Source organism: Patella vulgata, chromosome 1 (assembly GCF_932274485.2).
Source record: "Patella vulgata chromosome 1, xgPatVulg1.2, whole genome shotgun sequence".
NCBI classification, from domain to species: domain Eukaryota; kingdom Metazoa; phylum Mollusca; class Gastropoda; family Patellidae; genus Patella; species Patella vulgata.
The window spans coordinates 62,110,305-62,129,258 of NC_065879.2; the positions used below are offsets into that span (position 1 = coordinate 62,110,305).

The following is an 18,954-nucleotide window of genomic DNA, read 5'->3' on the forward strand; positions in this document are numbered from 1 at the left end:
CTACGACAATATACGTCCCCATGAAAATGTGAGCTTATAAAAAATCTTTAAATTATGAAACATTATTGAACTTAAGAATTTTTATTTGTTGCATATTCAATCCCAGCAGAAATATTAAATCGTATCTTACACATAAAAGCTTCCCCAAAGGCCAGGAAATGGCATTTCAGGGGTTTAGATTAAAAAAAAAACTAAGGGGGGGGGGGGACAGTTCATAAACACTGGAAATCAGATTGTAGTTATTTAACTGAAGTGTATGTATGAATAGTATTACACAATTAGCCTGGTACCGTGCCGTGTATGCACTAATAAGTTAGGGTTAGAACTTTAAAGATTATTCTATGTCATAAGGAAGCCAATGAAGTGATTTTAAAGGGATGATGATGATTCTTTCAGCTGTATTCCGAAGATTTGGTAGACGATGGATGTTTTCAACTGAGATACCTGCAAACAAAAATTGGGTTATCGGCATCAAATAACTTGTGAGTACATAGGCCTTCAAACACCGCAACTGACTTGTCGTTCCTTTAAACATAACACCTGTAGATAGATAATAATAATAATACAAGGTCACCCGCTATGATATAAATAAACTAGATGCACCACAAATGTTTTGTGCAACTGATTGTCACACGCCAGTCCTTGGTATTTCTCTTTGTCATTGTTGTACGTATATGTATTTTTTTTTATTCCTTTACTTTATTATATAACCCAGTAGATCTTTAGGTTATATACCTTCGCATTTATACAATGGTAATACTTTTGGAGGAAATGTGTCTTTTGCTAGCACCATAGTGCCCTTTTATGCCCTTTCAAATGATACAAAACCACAACCAATTGGAAACACACTGATTTTTACAAGTTTACTTAAATTCGTACGGATTTATTGAAATCGCTAACTTTTTATTATAGAGTGTGGGCCTAGGTTGTTAATATGGATTTGTCGGGCAAAGTGGCAGTTGTTAGTGGATCGACTACAGGAATAGGATTGGGCATCTCACATCATCTAGCATCTAAAGGTTGTTCTGTTGTTATTACTGGACTTGGTTCACAAGATTTAATCGATTCTGTTTTAAAAGATTTCAGGGGGTAAGACATAATTATATTTTATTATTCTGGTATTAAAAGTATGTTCTTACGGAAGCGTGTTAGAAGATAATTAGAAGCAACTGCTAATTAGGGGATGCTAAGTCCTAATTATGAGCGAGCGAGAGAGAGAGAGAGAGAGAGAGGGGGGGTGCAGTCTGGTAGAAGACTTGGTGTGAGAGAGGTGTATGTAACGTGTAAAAGAGCTATGCAGGTGTGAGAAAGGTGTGTATTGTGTATAAGAACTGTGTGCTGTATAAGACAGATCACGGTGCTTGAGGTGCCTTACTAATGTGCATTACAGAAGATGATGGTTCACACAATGAGAGAGACGATGGGGAGGAGTGCAGTCTGAAAGAAAACTTGGCGTGAGAGAGGTGCATGTATCTATCTATGCAATGTTAGAGAGGCGTGGGTGTGTGGGTGCAGTGTGAAAAGGGTGTGTATTGTGTATAAGAACTGTGTGTTGTATATGACAGATCACGGTGCATGAAGTGGGCTTGTCTACGATATCAGCTTAAGCGGTGGAAGTGGACATAACACTTCAGAAACGAACGAATGAAGTGGGTTACTCATATTATGTGTATTACAGAAGATGATGGTGCACGCAATGTTTAGTACAGTATCTCCCATCAGGACTTAATGAGACCAAAGTTGCCCTTGCTCATTTTGTAGAAACTTGTGAGAGCAGTGAAAACAACAGATTTATTGCACGCGATTATATCATAGAACACGTGATATGGACGCGTGATGTAGCATCTGTTTTATTTGAATTTTGTACACGGGAGTGGTTTGTTGACATGACATAATTGTATATATTGTCAACGGACAAATTGTTTATCAATGGTATTATAATTAAATGGGATTAGTAGAACAATAATAATAATCCCACTTTAATAGTTTTTCATTTTGAATAAAATATAATTTAATCCATGGCGTTAAATAATATTTGAATGCTCGGGCTTAGAATATTTCTGTTTTAAATTTAGTCGTCTATTTTCATGAAATGGAATTAGGGGTGCGAAGCGGTAAGCGATAGTGTACGTTGATCTGATAAACGTCAAATATGTAACCTGTATGTAATGTAACGAATTTTGTTATGGATTCCTTTAATTTTTATGGATTAAAGCATTAAATTTATTAAAAAAAAATTAAAATTTGGTTTGAAGCATTGTTAAAATGTCGTCTCTTTGTTCCGTCCAGGGGATCACGTGGCTAAGTGGGTAAGACGCTAGCTCGCTAGCCTGGAGGTCGGGTGTTCGATCCCTGCATTGGCCGAAAAAGTTCATCCAGATTTTCTGGCGTGGTTCTCCCTTGTCAGTGACGGAGGGGCTGACAAGGAAAGCTGTCTAGTCGTTTGGATGGGACGAAAAACCGTGTACACATTGGCGTGCACGTAAAAAGATCCCTTGGCAGTTGGAATTCGATATAAGAGTAGGCCGTAGTGCCGCTGTCCGGGCAAAATTTCCCTCCATCCGGCAGACTGTGAGTCAAACAATTTTCAACTTTGTCTGTGCACGCGTGGCTATCCTTTTAAAATTGTAAATGTATGTGAGGTGTTGTATGATTTCTTTCTATTGCAAATAAGTATATGGGGCCTTTTCTTTTTATAGTAAATGGAGTGGTAGGGATTGTTTCTTGTATTTCGATGGCTTTGATTGGATATAACAATACGCACCTTCTTCATAGCTCAAATTCATAAGAAAAACTGTTATGCGTTCAGTAATGAAACAAGAACGCAGCAATGGCTCTTGCGCGTGAGCGTGACATGACGGACACTACCGATCTTGACAAAATCGCCGATCGGTGGTCAAAATTGACTAAGCGCGGACGCTTGATGAAAATATGAGGACATAATCATATCTTTGTAAATTATTGTATATTCACCACAACAATCTATCGATGATATAGGTCCATGTAAATGATGTAATTATCACTTATTAGAAGTTGTCACAGATTGACAGTACTTTGTAGGTTCTTGCAAAATTCTTAATAAATAACATGAATTCCACTCATGTTATTAGTGTTTTCTGACCATCAGAATTCTGCAAAATCTTCTCCCAAAGTCCAGGGAGAGCATTCCCCTGGACGCCCCTGGGCAGATATTGGTATTTAGCGGGTGTTGCCTGCTTTCTGTCTGTATTAAATACAGGGTTAGATATTGGTATTTATGCTTTCTTTTATAGTAAATACAGAGGTAGATATGAATATGTAGAAGGTGATTTAAGAAAAGAAGACTGTGTTATAAGTCTCTGTGATAAGGTTCTTCAACTATTTCCTGGTGGTGTTGATATTCTCATCAATAACGCTGGTGAGTAGTAATTATATAGACTTTTAAATTTGCAAAATTCTGATGGTGTTGATATACTTATCAATAACGCAGGTGAGTAATTATTTTATACGCTTTTAAACTGTCAACATGCCGATGTTGTTGACTTTCTTATCAATAACTCTTGTTAGGTGCAATTTTATACTCTTGTAAACTTTCGCCAGTGTCAAACAAACACAGTGGGTCAGGTATGCCGCAAATCGACTCTAGCAAACCTCCAAATCAATATTAACCATAATATTCGAAATTAAAATCACGAATTAGAATTCAATATTTGTCCACTTCAATTGGTGTTGTCACCTTACCTTGAAAATATCGGTTCCTTTTCCTAATATCCAATATTTAAGACACAACGAAGATTTTTAAATCAGCATACTACGTCGTGTACTCTATAATGGTTTCGAGCACCATTTGTAATGAACAAAGAAAATTATATCTCAGAAGTCAATAGACAATGCGGAAGTAATTATAAATAGATGAGTCATAGTTATAATTTATAAGTATGTATATAATTTATAAGTATTTGCTATCTAACAGCTCAAAAATTGATAAATATTTTTACAAAATTCATTTTGTTACAATAGTTCCTTGAATATTTTAGTGCTGTACTATCATTATACCATCATTCTCTTGACCCAAGCTCCACCTAATCCAGGTCCATCCAACATTCACAACCATGATCAGTTGTCTATTTGTCAACTTAATATTAGAAGTTTGTGGCACAAATTAGATTTTCTAGAAAGTTTTCTATCCGATTTCCATGTAAGTTATATGTTCCACAGAAACACATCTAGATACTAGCATAAATGATAGTGGGGCCCACTTTGATGATGCCTATATAATGTTTAGAAATGATCGGATTAATCATACGGGTTGGGATTATTATTTTTTATACATAATGATATTGTTTGTGAACATTTCTACTCTTTAGAGTTTCATTCTAAAATCATTTGATGAATGCTTACTCCGATATTTTTATCATGCTGCCATACCTATTATTCAATTGAATCTCCCGTTAACTAGCTTTTTATCTTTAACCCATATTGTTAGGTGATCTTAATTCCAATTATTTTAACCTGCGAGAAAATATAAACACACGTTGTGTCATGCATAATCTTAATATCCCTACTAAGTAACTGAACCATCACATACATTATTAGATCCTATACTTATTTCCTCGGGTACTAGTTATATCACGGAAGATATTCAGGAAGTTCCTATCATTATTCCAGATATTTTACTACTTTTATTCATCTTGATATCCATATCTATGACATTGGAAGTTTTCGGTGTAAAATATATTTATATAAACTGGCAAATTTTGCCAGTTGAATCATGATATATTTAATATTGAATGAGATGATAGTAATTAAGGGTACGTTTCCAAGCAATTGGAAATTAACTCAAGTAATTCCTCTGCACAAAATAGGTAACCGAGCAGACTTAAGAAATCATAGGCCAATTTCTCTGCTTAACATTGTTTCAAAACTATTTATCAGCATATTATAGACTTTTTATTAAATAATAATGTGATATTATGTAAATTTCAGTCAGGATTTCTGCCCGGCTTTTCCACAATACACCAACTAATTGAGATGTATAATCATACCGTTTATGTACCGCGTTAGATAGTAAACAAATTACAGCAATAATACTTTGACAAAGTTTCACATAACGGTTTAGTCTATAAAATGTCTAATTACTTGAGCTAGTTTCCAGTTGCGTATCAAATAGAAAACAAAAGTTATACTTGAAAACTGTCATTCGAATGATTTATATCCCAATGCCGGGTCCCCACGAGGTTATGTACTTGGTCTGCTACTTTTTCGTATTAAAATAAACGTCATACATGAAGGTCTAATAAATACATCTAGATTATTTGCAGCGGATACGTCACTTATTTCCACTAGTGTCTATCAGCAACATTGAAAATAACTTAAATTCAGATTTAGATAGCTGCTCTACATGGTCAAAAAAATGGTTGATTTCTTTTAATCCTGAAAAAAACACCCTTACTTATATTTACAAATATAAGCATTTGCTATCCATTAAATATCAAATTTCATAAAACCTTTTTTCGTGAATTCATATTATCATAAACATTTAGGAGTACTTTTTCAAAGTGCTTTAAAGTGGAATTTTCAAATTGATAATATTATGTTCAAACAAGCACTATTTAAAAAAAAAAGCAAAATGTAATTAACACAATCATTCTTAATGAATTCTATAAACACGTTATTAGGATGCATGTCAAGTTTGGAATTAATATTCATAAATTAGAATTATTACAACTTAAAGCAGAAAGAGTTGTCACAGGATGCTCAATTACACACCAAGATAAGTTTTATATTTCGAAACTGGGTGGCCAAATTTAACAGATCGCAGAAAACTCCACAGACTTTGTTTATTTTGGGCATTGGTTCTCCCTTATACTTCTAAGATTTAGTTCTTTCTGCCAATAATATACCTATAATCTAAAACGTCAAGATATTATACCGATTCCTTTTTGCTGACTAAGTCTAAAAAAAACCATTCCTTTTTCCTAAAACCTTTTCTGAATATAATAAACTATTCACTGATAAAAAGAATGTCAATTCATATATTTCAATTTCAAGAAAACTATTTCCATGAAATATTCCACACCCCATATGGAAACACTGGTGTACGTAAACTAATTCTTCATGCCCAATTAGCCTTAATAATGACCTTTTTTAATCAAATGATACCCCAAATATGTTTTTGTTTAACATTGGTAAAAAATATACAAAATTACCTGTATTTTTTTTTTTAAATATCAATTATACCGTTCAAAAAGATGCGCTAATGTCCGATATTAATTATCTTAATAATGTTCCTTTGGGAGAAGATTCATTTCTATAAATTGTCCCAATCCCTTTGTAAATTATTTGCAATAAAATATTTCTAAACAGACAGACATGAAAATGGAATGCTATTTTGGAAGTATATTTACAGGTATTATCCATATCAGTGACGTGGAAGATTATCCAGTACAGAAATGGAATGACATGGTTGCAATTTCATTAACTGCACCCTTCATATTTATGCGACAGTTTATACCAAAGATGAAAACCAAAGGTAGACTGTAGAGAGTATTTTATATAAATATAGATACCAAAGTATCACCCAATCTTTACTTTAGAATAAACAATGAGCAGTGTCGAAGATCTACTGTTCTGTTTTCCTAGTAATTCGTTAGAACGCAATAGAAGTAGGCTTAATCAATAAATATTTGAATTACTTAAAGCGTATATTAAAAGTTCATGATGAATGTTTTTTAGTTCACAACAGCCGAACAGAAAAAATAGGTGAAATGTCTTAATTAATTTTTATACGCCCACATTTTTATGTGGACGTATATTGTCGTCGCACCTGTCCGTCCAGACTCTACAGCTCACAATTTTGATTTGATTTTGACGAAACTTAAAATATAGGTATATCTCCCAAAAATCTTGGTTCCTTTAGATATTGGCATAAATCAGACCATAACTACGTGGATTATGGCCTCTGATTGTACGCAAAATCGCGTTTTAGCTTGTGGACCTTCTAGAGGTCACAATTTATATCCGATCTTGATGAAACTTAAAATATTATATGCTTTTATCCCAATATCCCTTTTGACGGGCCGTATCATCCTAGATTATTACCCTTGATTGTACGAAAAATCAACTTTTAGCTTGTTCTCTGTCCATCTCTTGCAAAATATGTGCGTATCTTTCATGCCAACCTCTTGTTTTAATTCTTTGTCCCTGTCTTTCATAAATATATAACCTTACAATCAAAATACAGGTAAGAATAATTCTAGAGCCACTGATACAGAAAAGAAGTAAACAACGTCGTTTCCATATTACACTGTGTAATGTGTGTGATTCTATTTAAATGTACATTTACTTGTATGCATGCTGTCCATAATGAATAAACATCTCATTGACACATCAACCAAGTAAAACTCTACTCTCACGCAGCTTGAACTGCCATGGTCTTGTGGGGTTTTATTGGAACATGGGTTTGACCAGGTCTCTATAGGTAAGGCACCACTATCTGGTGCGCAGAATTTACAGATTATACGCGATACTGAACCTATTGTGATCTTGCATTTATTGTTATATTAAGATAATATGGCAAATGTTGGATACAGTGTACTAACGCTAATGAACACAAGTTGGATTTCAGCTGCGTTCAAAACATTCACAGCATAAACAAATGAAGAGCCCCGGGACAGAACGATCTAAGTCACTTTTTCAATGAACCCCAGTTAATGGCGCCATCTGGTAGCAAATTGTATAAGCTTTCTGTGGAACAATCAATTTCAAATAAAAACGATCGGAATCACATCGAACCAAAGCCCTTCTGAAATGGCCTCCCGGACAAATACAAGTCCATCGTACCCTTTATTTGACCTTAATTTGGCTGAAAAGTGGAAGTCAGTTGTTGTACTGGTAATTATGAATCGTATTAAACATCATTTTGAAGTTGTAATTAAACCCACTTGTTGTTCTGTTCGCATCAAGCATTCTCGTCCAAAACTCTGTTTTGCCTTTTATGCGAAAAGACAAAAATGTGACTTAGATCGTTCTCCCATTATATGTGTCTGAATAACCCAGTTGTGTTCAGGGTGATCACTGCCATTCATAGCAGAATTCAAATTTGTTTTATAACAGGTTGGGGGCGCATAATCAGTATGTCCTCACAGATGGGTCACGTGAGTGCACCAGGTCAAGCGACGTATTCAGCTGTTAAATCTGGTCTCATTGGTCTTACTAAGGTAGGCGACAATATCATCACACACCATCACATTTTTCTTATGCTTACTGGTTGTCGAATCTTGGATTGGCGATGTTCAGATTGAGCACACTGCGGAGATGCGAGTTTATAATTAGAGTTTGCCCCAAGTTGTAATAAAATGAAATGAAATGAAATGGGGTTTAGCGTCTTACTGTTCTGTTCCGACTGGGCTAATGAAGACGGCAGGTTGTAATGAAAAACGCGTATAGACTGTTTAGTGGATATTACCCTATTATCGATCCATCATCACCATCATCACCATCATCCTCAACATCAGTAGCAACAGTAGAAACAGAGCCACTCCTCCTCCTGTGCATCACCATCATTGGTCGCAGCATAATTCTGTTAATGCAATCTGTCCTTTGCCAATAGACAGTAACTCCTGCGCAATGAAAACGATATCAGAAGATTTTAGACAGTTTTACAGGTCATTTGCAGATGAGACAAAGTAACAACAATAATCAATCATGTTTGAACTACAATAGGATACTTCGTCAAATGGTCAAAGTCGTCATTTACGACCTATTATAGGCGAAAAAAGCAGAATATTTGTCAAATTGCGAGTCAGATGAAAAGTTCGGATACCAGTCTCAACATCATGGCGGGCTATGCAATCCAATCTTTCCGGTTCCATTCGGAGCTGTTTTCACACGATTTCAATGCAGACAGCTGAAGCCTGGGTGTATTCTTTAGTATCACACTGGTGCGCGTGAGAAATGAAGTCGGGTCCGTATCGATCCCAATGCGAAGTTTTTGTTGCCACTGAATTCTGTTCCAACCTCGTCCTTATCACAATTTAAATCAGATCATTTCTCATTATTCACTTTATCTTTTTGCTAGGCAGATTCAAGGATGGGGTGGGTTTGTTAGGCGAAACGACGCATCGAATTACCTTTTAGAAATATTCTCTGATACACTAGGAAATGGACCTTCGATTTTCTCCCCACAATTTTGTGCTACTTGGGACCGCCCTTCGGCCCACCACGCCCCTAGTCCTTTGATGGCGTAAATGTTAATAACACCTTTCCTATGGCACATCCTCGGTAACCCTAGTGGTCTCATTCCGTTCCACTCCACTAACCCCTAGGCTCATCCATGGGGGAGACACGTATTTAAATTATCTATTATCTATATATTTGTGACTGTCGTTTGTCTGTCTGTCTGTCGGTCTGTCTGGCTGTCTGTCTGTTCGGGGTTGGCGGCTACACTAGGTCTGCCCCGAGTCTGAAATTTGGGGTAAAGGGGTAGCTCGGACCGGGAAGTAAATAGGCCAGGTGGCGTTAGTCTACCACTTCCGGTTTCGGAGTTATGACCCCCGAGCGAAGCCGGTCTGTTCGGGGTTGACGGCTACACTAGGTCTGCCCCGGGTCTGAAATTTGGGGTATAGGGGTAGCTCGGACCGGGGAGTAACATAGGCCAGGTGGTGTTAGTCTACCACTTCCGGTTTCGGAGTTATGACCCCCGAGCGAAGCCGGTCTGTTCGGGGTTGGCGGCTACACTAGGTCTGCCCCGAGTCTGAAATTTGGGGTATAGGGGTAGCTCGGACCGGGGAGTAACATAGGCCAGGTGGCGTTAGTCTACCACTTCCGGTTTCGGGCGAAGCCGGGTATCCTGCTAGTATGACATATAACTGTTAATGCTATCTATCGTATATTTCAGGGTGTAGCCCTAGAGTTAGCAGCACATGGTGTAACTGTAAATGCTATCTGCCCGGGTTTCGCTGATGCGCCCAGTAAGTGTCTATATTGCAAAGGGACATAATACCAAAATTGTAATCACATTTGATGACTGGTTAGGGATTTGTATTGAATTTAGTTGTCCGGTCTGCTTTGATGTCTGCTGTGTGATCGCTTAGGTTGACTAAATTTGAGTGATCTGTTTGGATGCAAGTTTTGTGATCACGTTGGTTGACTGAAGTTTGATGACTGTTGGTGAATTTCTTTGCGATGCTAGTTGTGAGATCTCTTTGTATGGCTGTTGAGTGACCGCGTCCGTTGCTTGCTTTGTGATATCCTTAGATGACTGCTGGGTGGTCTCTTTTGATGTAAGTTGTGTACTTTCCTTGGGTGAATGTTGGGGGATCTTTTTAGATTCCGACTGTGTGATCGATCTTCTTAGATAGCTATAAATCGTGATCCCATTGGATGACGTTTAGGAGTTTTCCTTGAATGACTGGTGTGTGACCCAGATTGGAGTAGGGATATTGCTGTGTTTACATCGTTTTGCCGTATGTTTATTGACCTCTGTATCACAAATTGTTTCAGTGACATTTAGTAATTGGATTGGAATATACAGGTCACAATTCTATGGAATAGGCAGTAATTGTATTCCATAGAATTGCGACCTGTATCATAATCGATCTTTCGTCTTTCGACGACATGTTTGATGTGATGTTTTGGTGTTATGTAGGACAGGAGAAGGCATAGACTTACTGCCATTGTTCCTTCCGACAAGATGAACTACCCCCCCCCCCATAGTTTGAAATAATTGTACATACTGCCAGGGGCGGATTGGGCCATCGGACGATCGGGCTGGTCGGACAAAAAACGAAAAAATAATTTTGTCCTTTTTCTGCCGAACATTATATGGGGGATGGGTGGGGGTGGGGTGGGGGTATTGGACCGACCATGGAGCGATGATGATCATGTTGTATGTGGCCGGTGGCTTTAACGGGCCGCCACGCCATCACTGGAGTCTGGAATGGACTGGTATAATAGACTTTTTGGGCCGGGTGTGCTGGGTGTGGGCCGGAATTCGGAATCTTGCAATGAGGATTCCGAATTTCATCCGAAAATGTCATCGGATTCACCCGACACTGTCGCCCGCAAATTTATTAATTATTAAGTCACCTACACCCTGTTTGTGGGGATACGTCAGAAACGTCTGCCGATGGTTCGTAACTCCCAAAAAAAATTCAATTTTAAGGCCTCAGCAAAATTTGATGATAGCTGGTCTGCTGGCTGAATATGAGTGCGAGACGATTTCCTGAGGCTGGTGTTAAACATTCCTTGACATTTTTATTAACTCGTTATTTTCAGAGATGAAGTTACAGAATTGGGATGTCGGGAATGGTCTCAAATTGCGGGAAATGGCCTCCCATTTCCAAAAATTCAAAAATGAATTGTGTCCCTTACGCCTATGCATGTCCGCTCCCACTCCGTCAAGGCCACCTGTTATACGGGACATTCAATGAAATATTCCTACTTATTCAATATTCCTAACTGATTAATCAAATGGTCAAAATTTTCTTAACTAGTCCCATTTTTTAACCAGTTAAATTCTCTTGACTCTTGACTCTTGACGATACAATGATAATACGTTAATTAATAATATGACGATATGATAATTTCACAGGTTGATGGTTGTAAATTACTTGCAGTGCGGGGTTTTGGCCTAAGTTAATTGATTTATGAGATATATTATTTGACAGAGATTATCACACTGATTGATCCGCAGTGAATATTTGCTAGGCCGCTACAATCACTGATAAGGATGACATCGATGTGGCTTAATGAGCCAGAAATATTAACTTTTTTCCTGCGACAAATTAAATTCTAAAACATTTTTTTTATGTATTGGAAAAATAAATAAAGGCGTTTGACGTATTTGTAGGTAAAAATTATTTCCTATTTAGTGTAAATGGGTATTAAAATGACTAAAATGCAGCATTTTCTCCGAAGCAGTAACGTCTTATGTAAACAATGCACGCGCCATTCAGCCAATGATTGACGCCGCGTGCTGTGACAGCACGTGTTAAGGCAGTCATCTTTGACAGAGATATATCACTAGACTCGTAATTCTCTGTGAAACAGATTGAGAGATTATAATCAGATATGCCACCAAATCGCATATTTGGGGTTCATTTTTCAAAATTTTCAGGAGGGAGAGCCCCCGGACCCCCGTCCGAACTCCGCGGTCAGTAAAAAGGGCCACTCCGACACGGGAGCCCGGGCCAGTTCCCGGCCCCAATCCGCCCCTGCATACTGCTTTAACCTGAAGTAAATAAAAAATAATAAATGACTAAATATCGTATATTGACGTAAATATTATGAAGTGAAATTTTTCCAAATTTATACTTTTATAGTTTTGTTACACAGTACTTGAAATTATTTCTAATTTATAAACGAAATAGTCATAAGTGAAAAGTATATAAATTTTATTGTTGGCGTATTATGTCGTCTCCTATGAATATCCGTCGACATTTAGAGGCTACAGATGGAAACGGGTTGTATTATAGCCCACGCGTAGTTTGGGCGCATATCGTCAACCTATCCGTGGGTCCGTATGTCAACAACTGGCTACAACTTTCCGTACCGGATATATCCCCCACCCCTCTTGTCGAAAACCTTGTGGGCATGATGGAGGCTATGGTTTTTAACAAAGAAATTTAAAATTTTGTGTGAAGCATTGGGGTCATGGGAGAATAAACCTTTATTGATATTCAGCAATCTGCAACGTATTCAAACCTTTTTACCGCGATAGAGGCTACAGTTTTAAACATTATTTCAAATTTGGTGATGTCGGGACGAACCCAAGCGATATGAACGTGATAGAGCCTACAGTTTTTTAATAGACGTTTTTCAAGTTTGGTTTGAAGTATTAGGAGCGTGAGAGGACGCTCCGGAGTTACCCCCATTTTCAGAAAACCAAGTGAATGGGATAGAGACTTTAGCTTTTAACATATTTTTATACACCCACATTTTCATATGGACGTATTATGTCGTCGCCGTGTCCGGACGTCTGTTCACTTTGTGGACACACTACATGTCACAATGTTTATAACCCAAAGATCTCGGCGGTGAATTGAGGTGGATTTTATCACCCATCCGAACGTAACATATTGGATTATTGACCCAGATTGTACGAAAAATTGTGTTTTTAGCTTGTGGAAACTCTTCCAGTTACGATTTACATCCGATTATGATGTAACCTAAAATATATCTCAAATATCTCGGTTTCGGTCAATTTTGACTCGTATGGATTATTGTTCCTAATTGTACCAAAAATCGTTTTTATAGCTTGTGGACCCTCTAGAAGTTGCAATTGTTGTTAAACACCTTTCAAATATGTTCATGACACAACTACATAGCCGCCATAATGAATTTAGCGTGACTATATAACGTTGTTTTTGTGTTGGGCTAACCTTGTATTTGGTTTAATCAATATTTTATTCAAAAGCTCGCCTATGATAGCTCTTAACATTCTAATGTAACGAGTGTATTTCAGCTCAACGAGTTTGTGTCCAGGTCGTTTATATTAATTAGTATTTGCATTTTGTTTTAAGTGTTCCATCGATTTGTAAAAGTTGCAGCAGGGGAACAGAAAACAAGTTATGAAGATGCCAAGGTAAATAATAATATGTTGATAATTTAATTTCTTTTATAGTAAGTTCAGGAGGACCACATCACGTAATTACACAAATCAAACCCACGGAAAAAATGTTTCAAGACGCCACTATTTCCATTACAAATATCTATGCTATGGCGTATATTGACGCCAATATTATACGTTTCAATTTTTAAAAAGTGAAAATTTCGTATCAAATTTGTTTGTCTTTAAAGATATTAACTTAGTACTTTTAAAATCCGTTAAAATTTGGTAAATTAAGTCAAATATATCCAAAATAGTTCCGATTATCCCCCCTGAAATTAAAATGATAATAGAAATTGTGACTAATTGATGAATTACATACTGTAAACTTAATTTGTCTATAAACTATATTGACATGGAAGTTAATATTAAATTTCATTGTATGTATCTCATTATTAAGAGAATTTAACAGATTTAAATATTGTTGAAATTGGTTTGTATAATAAAATCTATAAACCAAAAATACCTTGATACGAGTATTGTGTTTGGAGATTTCCTTCTATCTTTTATAAACCAACACATCAAAGCTAGAGATTAATTAAGATTTTGCAAATTGCTTCGAAATCAGCCCATAATATATTTAATATAAAGAGTATATTATTCAACAGTACAATAAAAGCTTTGGGAATATTATTACAATACTATCGTATTATTAATTATCTCAAAATTATATATGTTTCAAATTTATTCATGTGTAAGTTAAACTGGACAATATCTGTCACTTTCCGCCTGTGATCGCCTGACATTAATCCTTTCATTAATCCTTTAAATATATCCTTTATATGTTTGTATGCTATTGTATTTTTACTTCTTTAATTTGTTATGCCATTTTAATTATTATCTTGACGTCACTTTTGTTTTAATTAACGGATTGTAACTTGAATACATTACCATTATCCTTAATATACTTGAGTAAATTTGAAAATGTATTCCATAAGTATACTGAATATGACGATAGAAAATTTATATTTTGAAGGTGTGGAAATAAATCATTCCACCAATAGTTCAACATTCAAGCAAAACCTTACGACATGTCTATATTGTGGTTCTCGGGGTCTATGCCTGACAATTAGAACGTGAAATCAACCCGCATGCTAGTCGGTAGACATAACGTTATGCTTATTTTCCAATTGTTAAAATGACCGCGAAATTTCAAAGGACAGAGAAATTAAGTACACTGTTTTCATCTTGCAGGGACTTAATAAAATTTGAAGTACATGTATGTTGAAATTGTATTGTACCAGTTGTGTAAAGATCAAACTGGTTATGGGTTGTTACTATACTTCCTTACTTAAAAGGGTTTTTTTTTTTGTTTTTGTTTTGAAACCCATGGAACAAAAAAATATTCCCTAAACCCAATCATTTATACCATTTAATCAATTTCGTTAATCTTTATACCTTTTGGGGGGAATGGTGAGCCGTCTTGGAAACACGTGGACAGAACAGAATATGGGAATACAGCTAAAATTTATATAAAACAAAATACGTATTATAGGAAATTACAACAAATAATCTGATTTATGAGCCAAGGACAAAAATACCGTTACTTGGCCGCAAAAACAGGGTCAGCCGGTCGGAAAATCTATTTTATTTTTGTTTATTATATTTTGGTAGGATTTGTGTTATCTATTTCATTGTATTTGTAGCTTAATTACTGGGTACAGTTCTTGAAAATAATACCGAAATTTCAGTGTAAGAATTTGTCTAGAAAAAATCAAAGCTTGTATAGGGCCTGGGAAATGGGGGAAAACTGTTTTGGGGTCGGCTATTTTGGCCATAACAAATAGCGTCGATCGGGTAAACGTAAACACAATTGTTTTTTTTTATTATTTTGGCCTAGTTTGAGTTATGAGGATTGTTTAAAGATACATTAGTTAAGATTTTAATAGAATTGGCCATTCTTGATATAACAGTTCAAAAATAGATGATGAAAAAAAGAAAATATTGAAAATTTCAGTAAAATTACCTTATTCTGAACGGAATTATCACTATAGGAAGTTTGGACTAGAAATAGGCCTCAACTGTCTTCGCACCGTCTCCGAGAATTGCCGATCGTTTGATTGACAGGTGATAACTCAACCCATATATTCTCGATTAACAAGTGACATTCTCAATGGCTACCCTCGATTGTCAGTCCTGTCATCGACAGTGTCTGATAGTGACGTCAGTGATTAACGGTAAAATGTTAGCTTGATCAGCCATTTAATGATTTAATTATTAAATGGACGACTGTTTAAATCAAAGCTGTATCCGAGCCACCCGAGGGTCTGCAGGGTTGATTTTGGGCTCATAGATAGTGTAAATAAAGGACCAATTAATAATTTCTATAACATTTAAAGCCTGTATAAACTTGCAATAAACATATTTGACGCTTAACTAATGTATCTTTAAGCTAGTTGTATACCTTTAAATTTCAGGTCCAATATTCATCCCAGATTCCAACAAATCAGTTAGTAACTATAGATCAGGTAAGTAAAAACACCGTGACAGGAATGGTGATTTGGTTTAAACACTATTTATTACTAAATATTGTATAATTTAAAGGTATAAATAATAGGATACAAAAACAAGCCATGTAGGCTTATATTATTTCCTTTTGGGTAGGGTGTATAATATCTGTACAATTTCAAGTAATATATGATATAGGTAAAGAATAATTACACTATTTTAGTTATGGTACAAATAAGTAAGTAAGTAAGTAAGTAAGTAAGTAAGTTTATATAAATAAATAACAACCAAACAAAAAAAAATTCCTCACCACAAAGTTGTATGTTATGACAGGGGAGAATCACGCCGGAAAATCTGGATGAACTTTTTCGGCCAATGCAGGGATCGAACACCCGACCTCCAAGCTAGCGAGCCAGCGTCTTACCCACTTAGCCACCGTGATCCCCCAGAAGGTGTTAAATAGTTCAAATTTGGTGTGACGCACCGTGGTCATGAGATGACGAACCACATATCGATTGTCAGCGTTCCGGGATTGGCTTGAAGCATTGGGGCCATCGATTCATCATCCGGTGCCTTGCGTTCCTGAGTTGTCCCGAGTGACGGATCACGAGATCGTCGGGCCCTGAGGCAGCGTAGCTGTCGGGCTCCAGTATCAAGATGACGCCTTAGGGGGTTGGGGTCACTTCCGCTCCGCCCTTCCGTCCCCCCCCACCCCGGGTTGAAGGGTGGGGGTTCCACCCCTGAGAAATCTTTTGAAATTTCGACCTGAAATGGTGGTCTGTTGAGTATATCCCGGGCGGTAAGTCCTATACTTAGGTCTAGGCAGTTAGCGTCCTTCTAGACTAGTAATCTGAAATTTCAAAATTCATCGAAAAAAGGCCACTTTTTGTCACAGTTTTTGGGAAATGGGTCTTCATTATTTTTTTCCACAAAATGTAAAACAAATATTTTTTGGTGACCAAATCGCCGGGTGTCTTGACCCTAGGCATATGCCTCTCTTGCCCTCGCCATGATCCGTCACTGCCCCCCCCCCCCACCGACCGAAAACCGCGTGGGCGCGATAGAAGCATCGTGGTCGTCGTGAGAGGACGAACTCTATCGATTTTCAGCATTCCGCGACTTACAGAACATTAAAAAACAACAGCCTTCAAGGGGCATACCTCTTCTACCGTAACCAACCAAAGCAATACTAGCTCGTCCACCGTGACTAATAATAAAATATTGTTTTATTTTCTGGTAGATAAGTGAGATGGTGTTATATCTGTGTTCACCAGGAGCCTGCAACGTCACTGGTACAGCTTTATTGATAGATGGTGGTTATACAGCCAGATAAAGAACGTCAAACATCCACCAAATAACATTTAGCTGTTCTAATTTGAACAGCTGAAAATGGAGTCAACCGTATTATATCGTAAAAATGATACAACATAGTAAAAATATTAACGAATATGTCAAAATTTCCTCTAATTCATGGTATAGAGAATATAATGGTTATGCAAATAAAAAAAGTAACTTCTTGTCAGAAAGCTTAATTATAAACGTATTGTCAGAAATTGTGATAATATATCAAAGCTTTTAAATGATTATTAATTAGTGTCATGATAAAGAATGACTTTCAATATAATAAATCAGTTTTATGATAAAAGTTAATTTTCAGTATTTTGTTAATTACCATGAGGAACCTAAGCTATTAAACACTAACTCACACCCCGACAAAATGTCACCCTCTTCAAGTTAACATCATATATTTATTATTATAAGTTAAAATGGGGTTTCTTAAGCTACACATCCCCTGGGATTAGGGGCTGTACGCCCCCGAAATCGCGGAAAAAGTCCATTTAATTCAAATTTTTGCGGACAAAGTTAATATACTTATTAATTACGTATGTTAAGTTAAAATGGTTAAAATGGGATTTCTTAAGCTGCACATCCCCTGGGTTTAGGGGCTGTAGGCCCCCGAAATCGCGGAAAAAGTCCATTTAATTCAAATCTTTGCAGACAAAGTTAATTTTCGCTACATATGTTCACGTTGCTAAGACAAATTTTAAAAGTGCTCTTCAGAACAAAAAATCCCCTGGCTTCTGGCTTCAGAACTTCCCCTAGTGACCCGAGTACGTAGGTTTATTTCAAATAAGACGGAAAACTTTCATTCCTTTTTCAACTGATAGGGTATGGTTCCAAAGTAAATAAAACACCACTTCAGAACACATAATCCATGGGTTCCTATCCTACTCCAGAACGGGCTCCAAGCTGAACACATCACAAAATCCCGGTAGAACTGGGAGAAGACAATCTAATTGGGGAGAAGACTGATCTGTTCCAAGTATGGCGGGCAAAATTCTTCTTTCGTGAGAGTGGTGCCACAGTTGACCTAAAAATAAAAGGTACCCTTCAGAAGAGAATATCACCTGGTTTCTGTACTTCAGAATTGAACACAACTAGTTAGTGCTAGTTTACGTATCTGATTTGGGGGGTTGGATGGCCGAATGGTTAGCACGTGCATGCTGTATCATAAGGCCTGTCATAGAGTCATCTGGCGTGGTTTCGAATCCCCGGTTGTAGGTGACAAGGAGTAGGGTCGCCTGTCCAACCTCGTGGGTTTTCCCCGGGTCCTCCTACTGATAAAGACCCCTACGCGCAAGCGAATTATTGAAATAAAATTAAAACCATATGTTAGTCCCGAAATGACTTAATTTGTGTCGAGTGGACGTTAAACCTCATTTCTCTCTCCCTCCTTATCTGATGCCTGAGCCGGATAAACACCCGTTCCAAATTACTAGATTCGAAATTCCAAATTCTTTACAATCATCATGGCAGCTGCAGAGAAGATAAGTGTCGCATACTTAGTTGTGTAAAATTACAATTTATTTAAATTCTAATTTGTTTAATTGAGTGGGGCTGCCAATTTGCTATTTCAT

At 36.9% G+C, this 18,954-nt stretch overlaps 1 protein-coding gene across 1 annotated transcript; it reads left to right on the top strand.

The window, feature by feature from the left end:
- Positions 1-588: 588 nt before the first annotated feature.
- On the top strand, positions 589-17,681 carry LOC126831639 (D-beta-hydroxybutyrate dehydrogenase). The gene is made up of 9 exons (XM_050562241.2): positions 589-666; positions 913-1,089; positions 3,273-3,397; positions 6,389-6,511; positions 8,095-8,198; positions 9,878-9,950; positions 13,503-13,564; positions 16,006-16,056; positions 17,277-17,681. The coding sequence occupies exons 2-9, from the start codon at positions 935-937 to the stop codon at positions 17,367-17,369; spliced, it is 786 nt and encodes a 261-aa protein (XP_050418198.1). The 5' UTR covers positions 589-666; positions 913-934; the 3' UTR covers positions 17,370-17,681.
- Positions 17,682-18,954: the final 1,273 nt, after the last annotated feature.

Bases quoted from the DNA above. Each gene is read 5' to 3' on its own strand.
- LOC126831639 (XM_050562241.2), top strand. From the start codon at position 935: ATGGATTTGTCGGGCAAAGTGGCAGTTGTTAGTGGATCGACTACAGGA. The intron at 6,512-8,094 runs GTAGACTGTAGA...GTTTTATAACAG, and splicing joins ACCAAAGATGAAAACCAAAG to GTTGGGGGCGCATAATCAGT. The intron at 8,199-9,877 runs GTAGGCGACAAT...CGTATATTTCAG, and splicing joins GTCTCATTGGTCTTACTAAG to GGTGTAGCCCTAGAGTTAGC.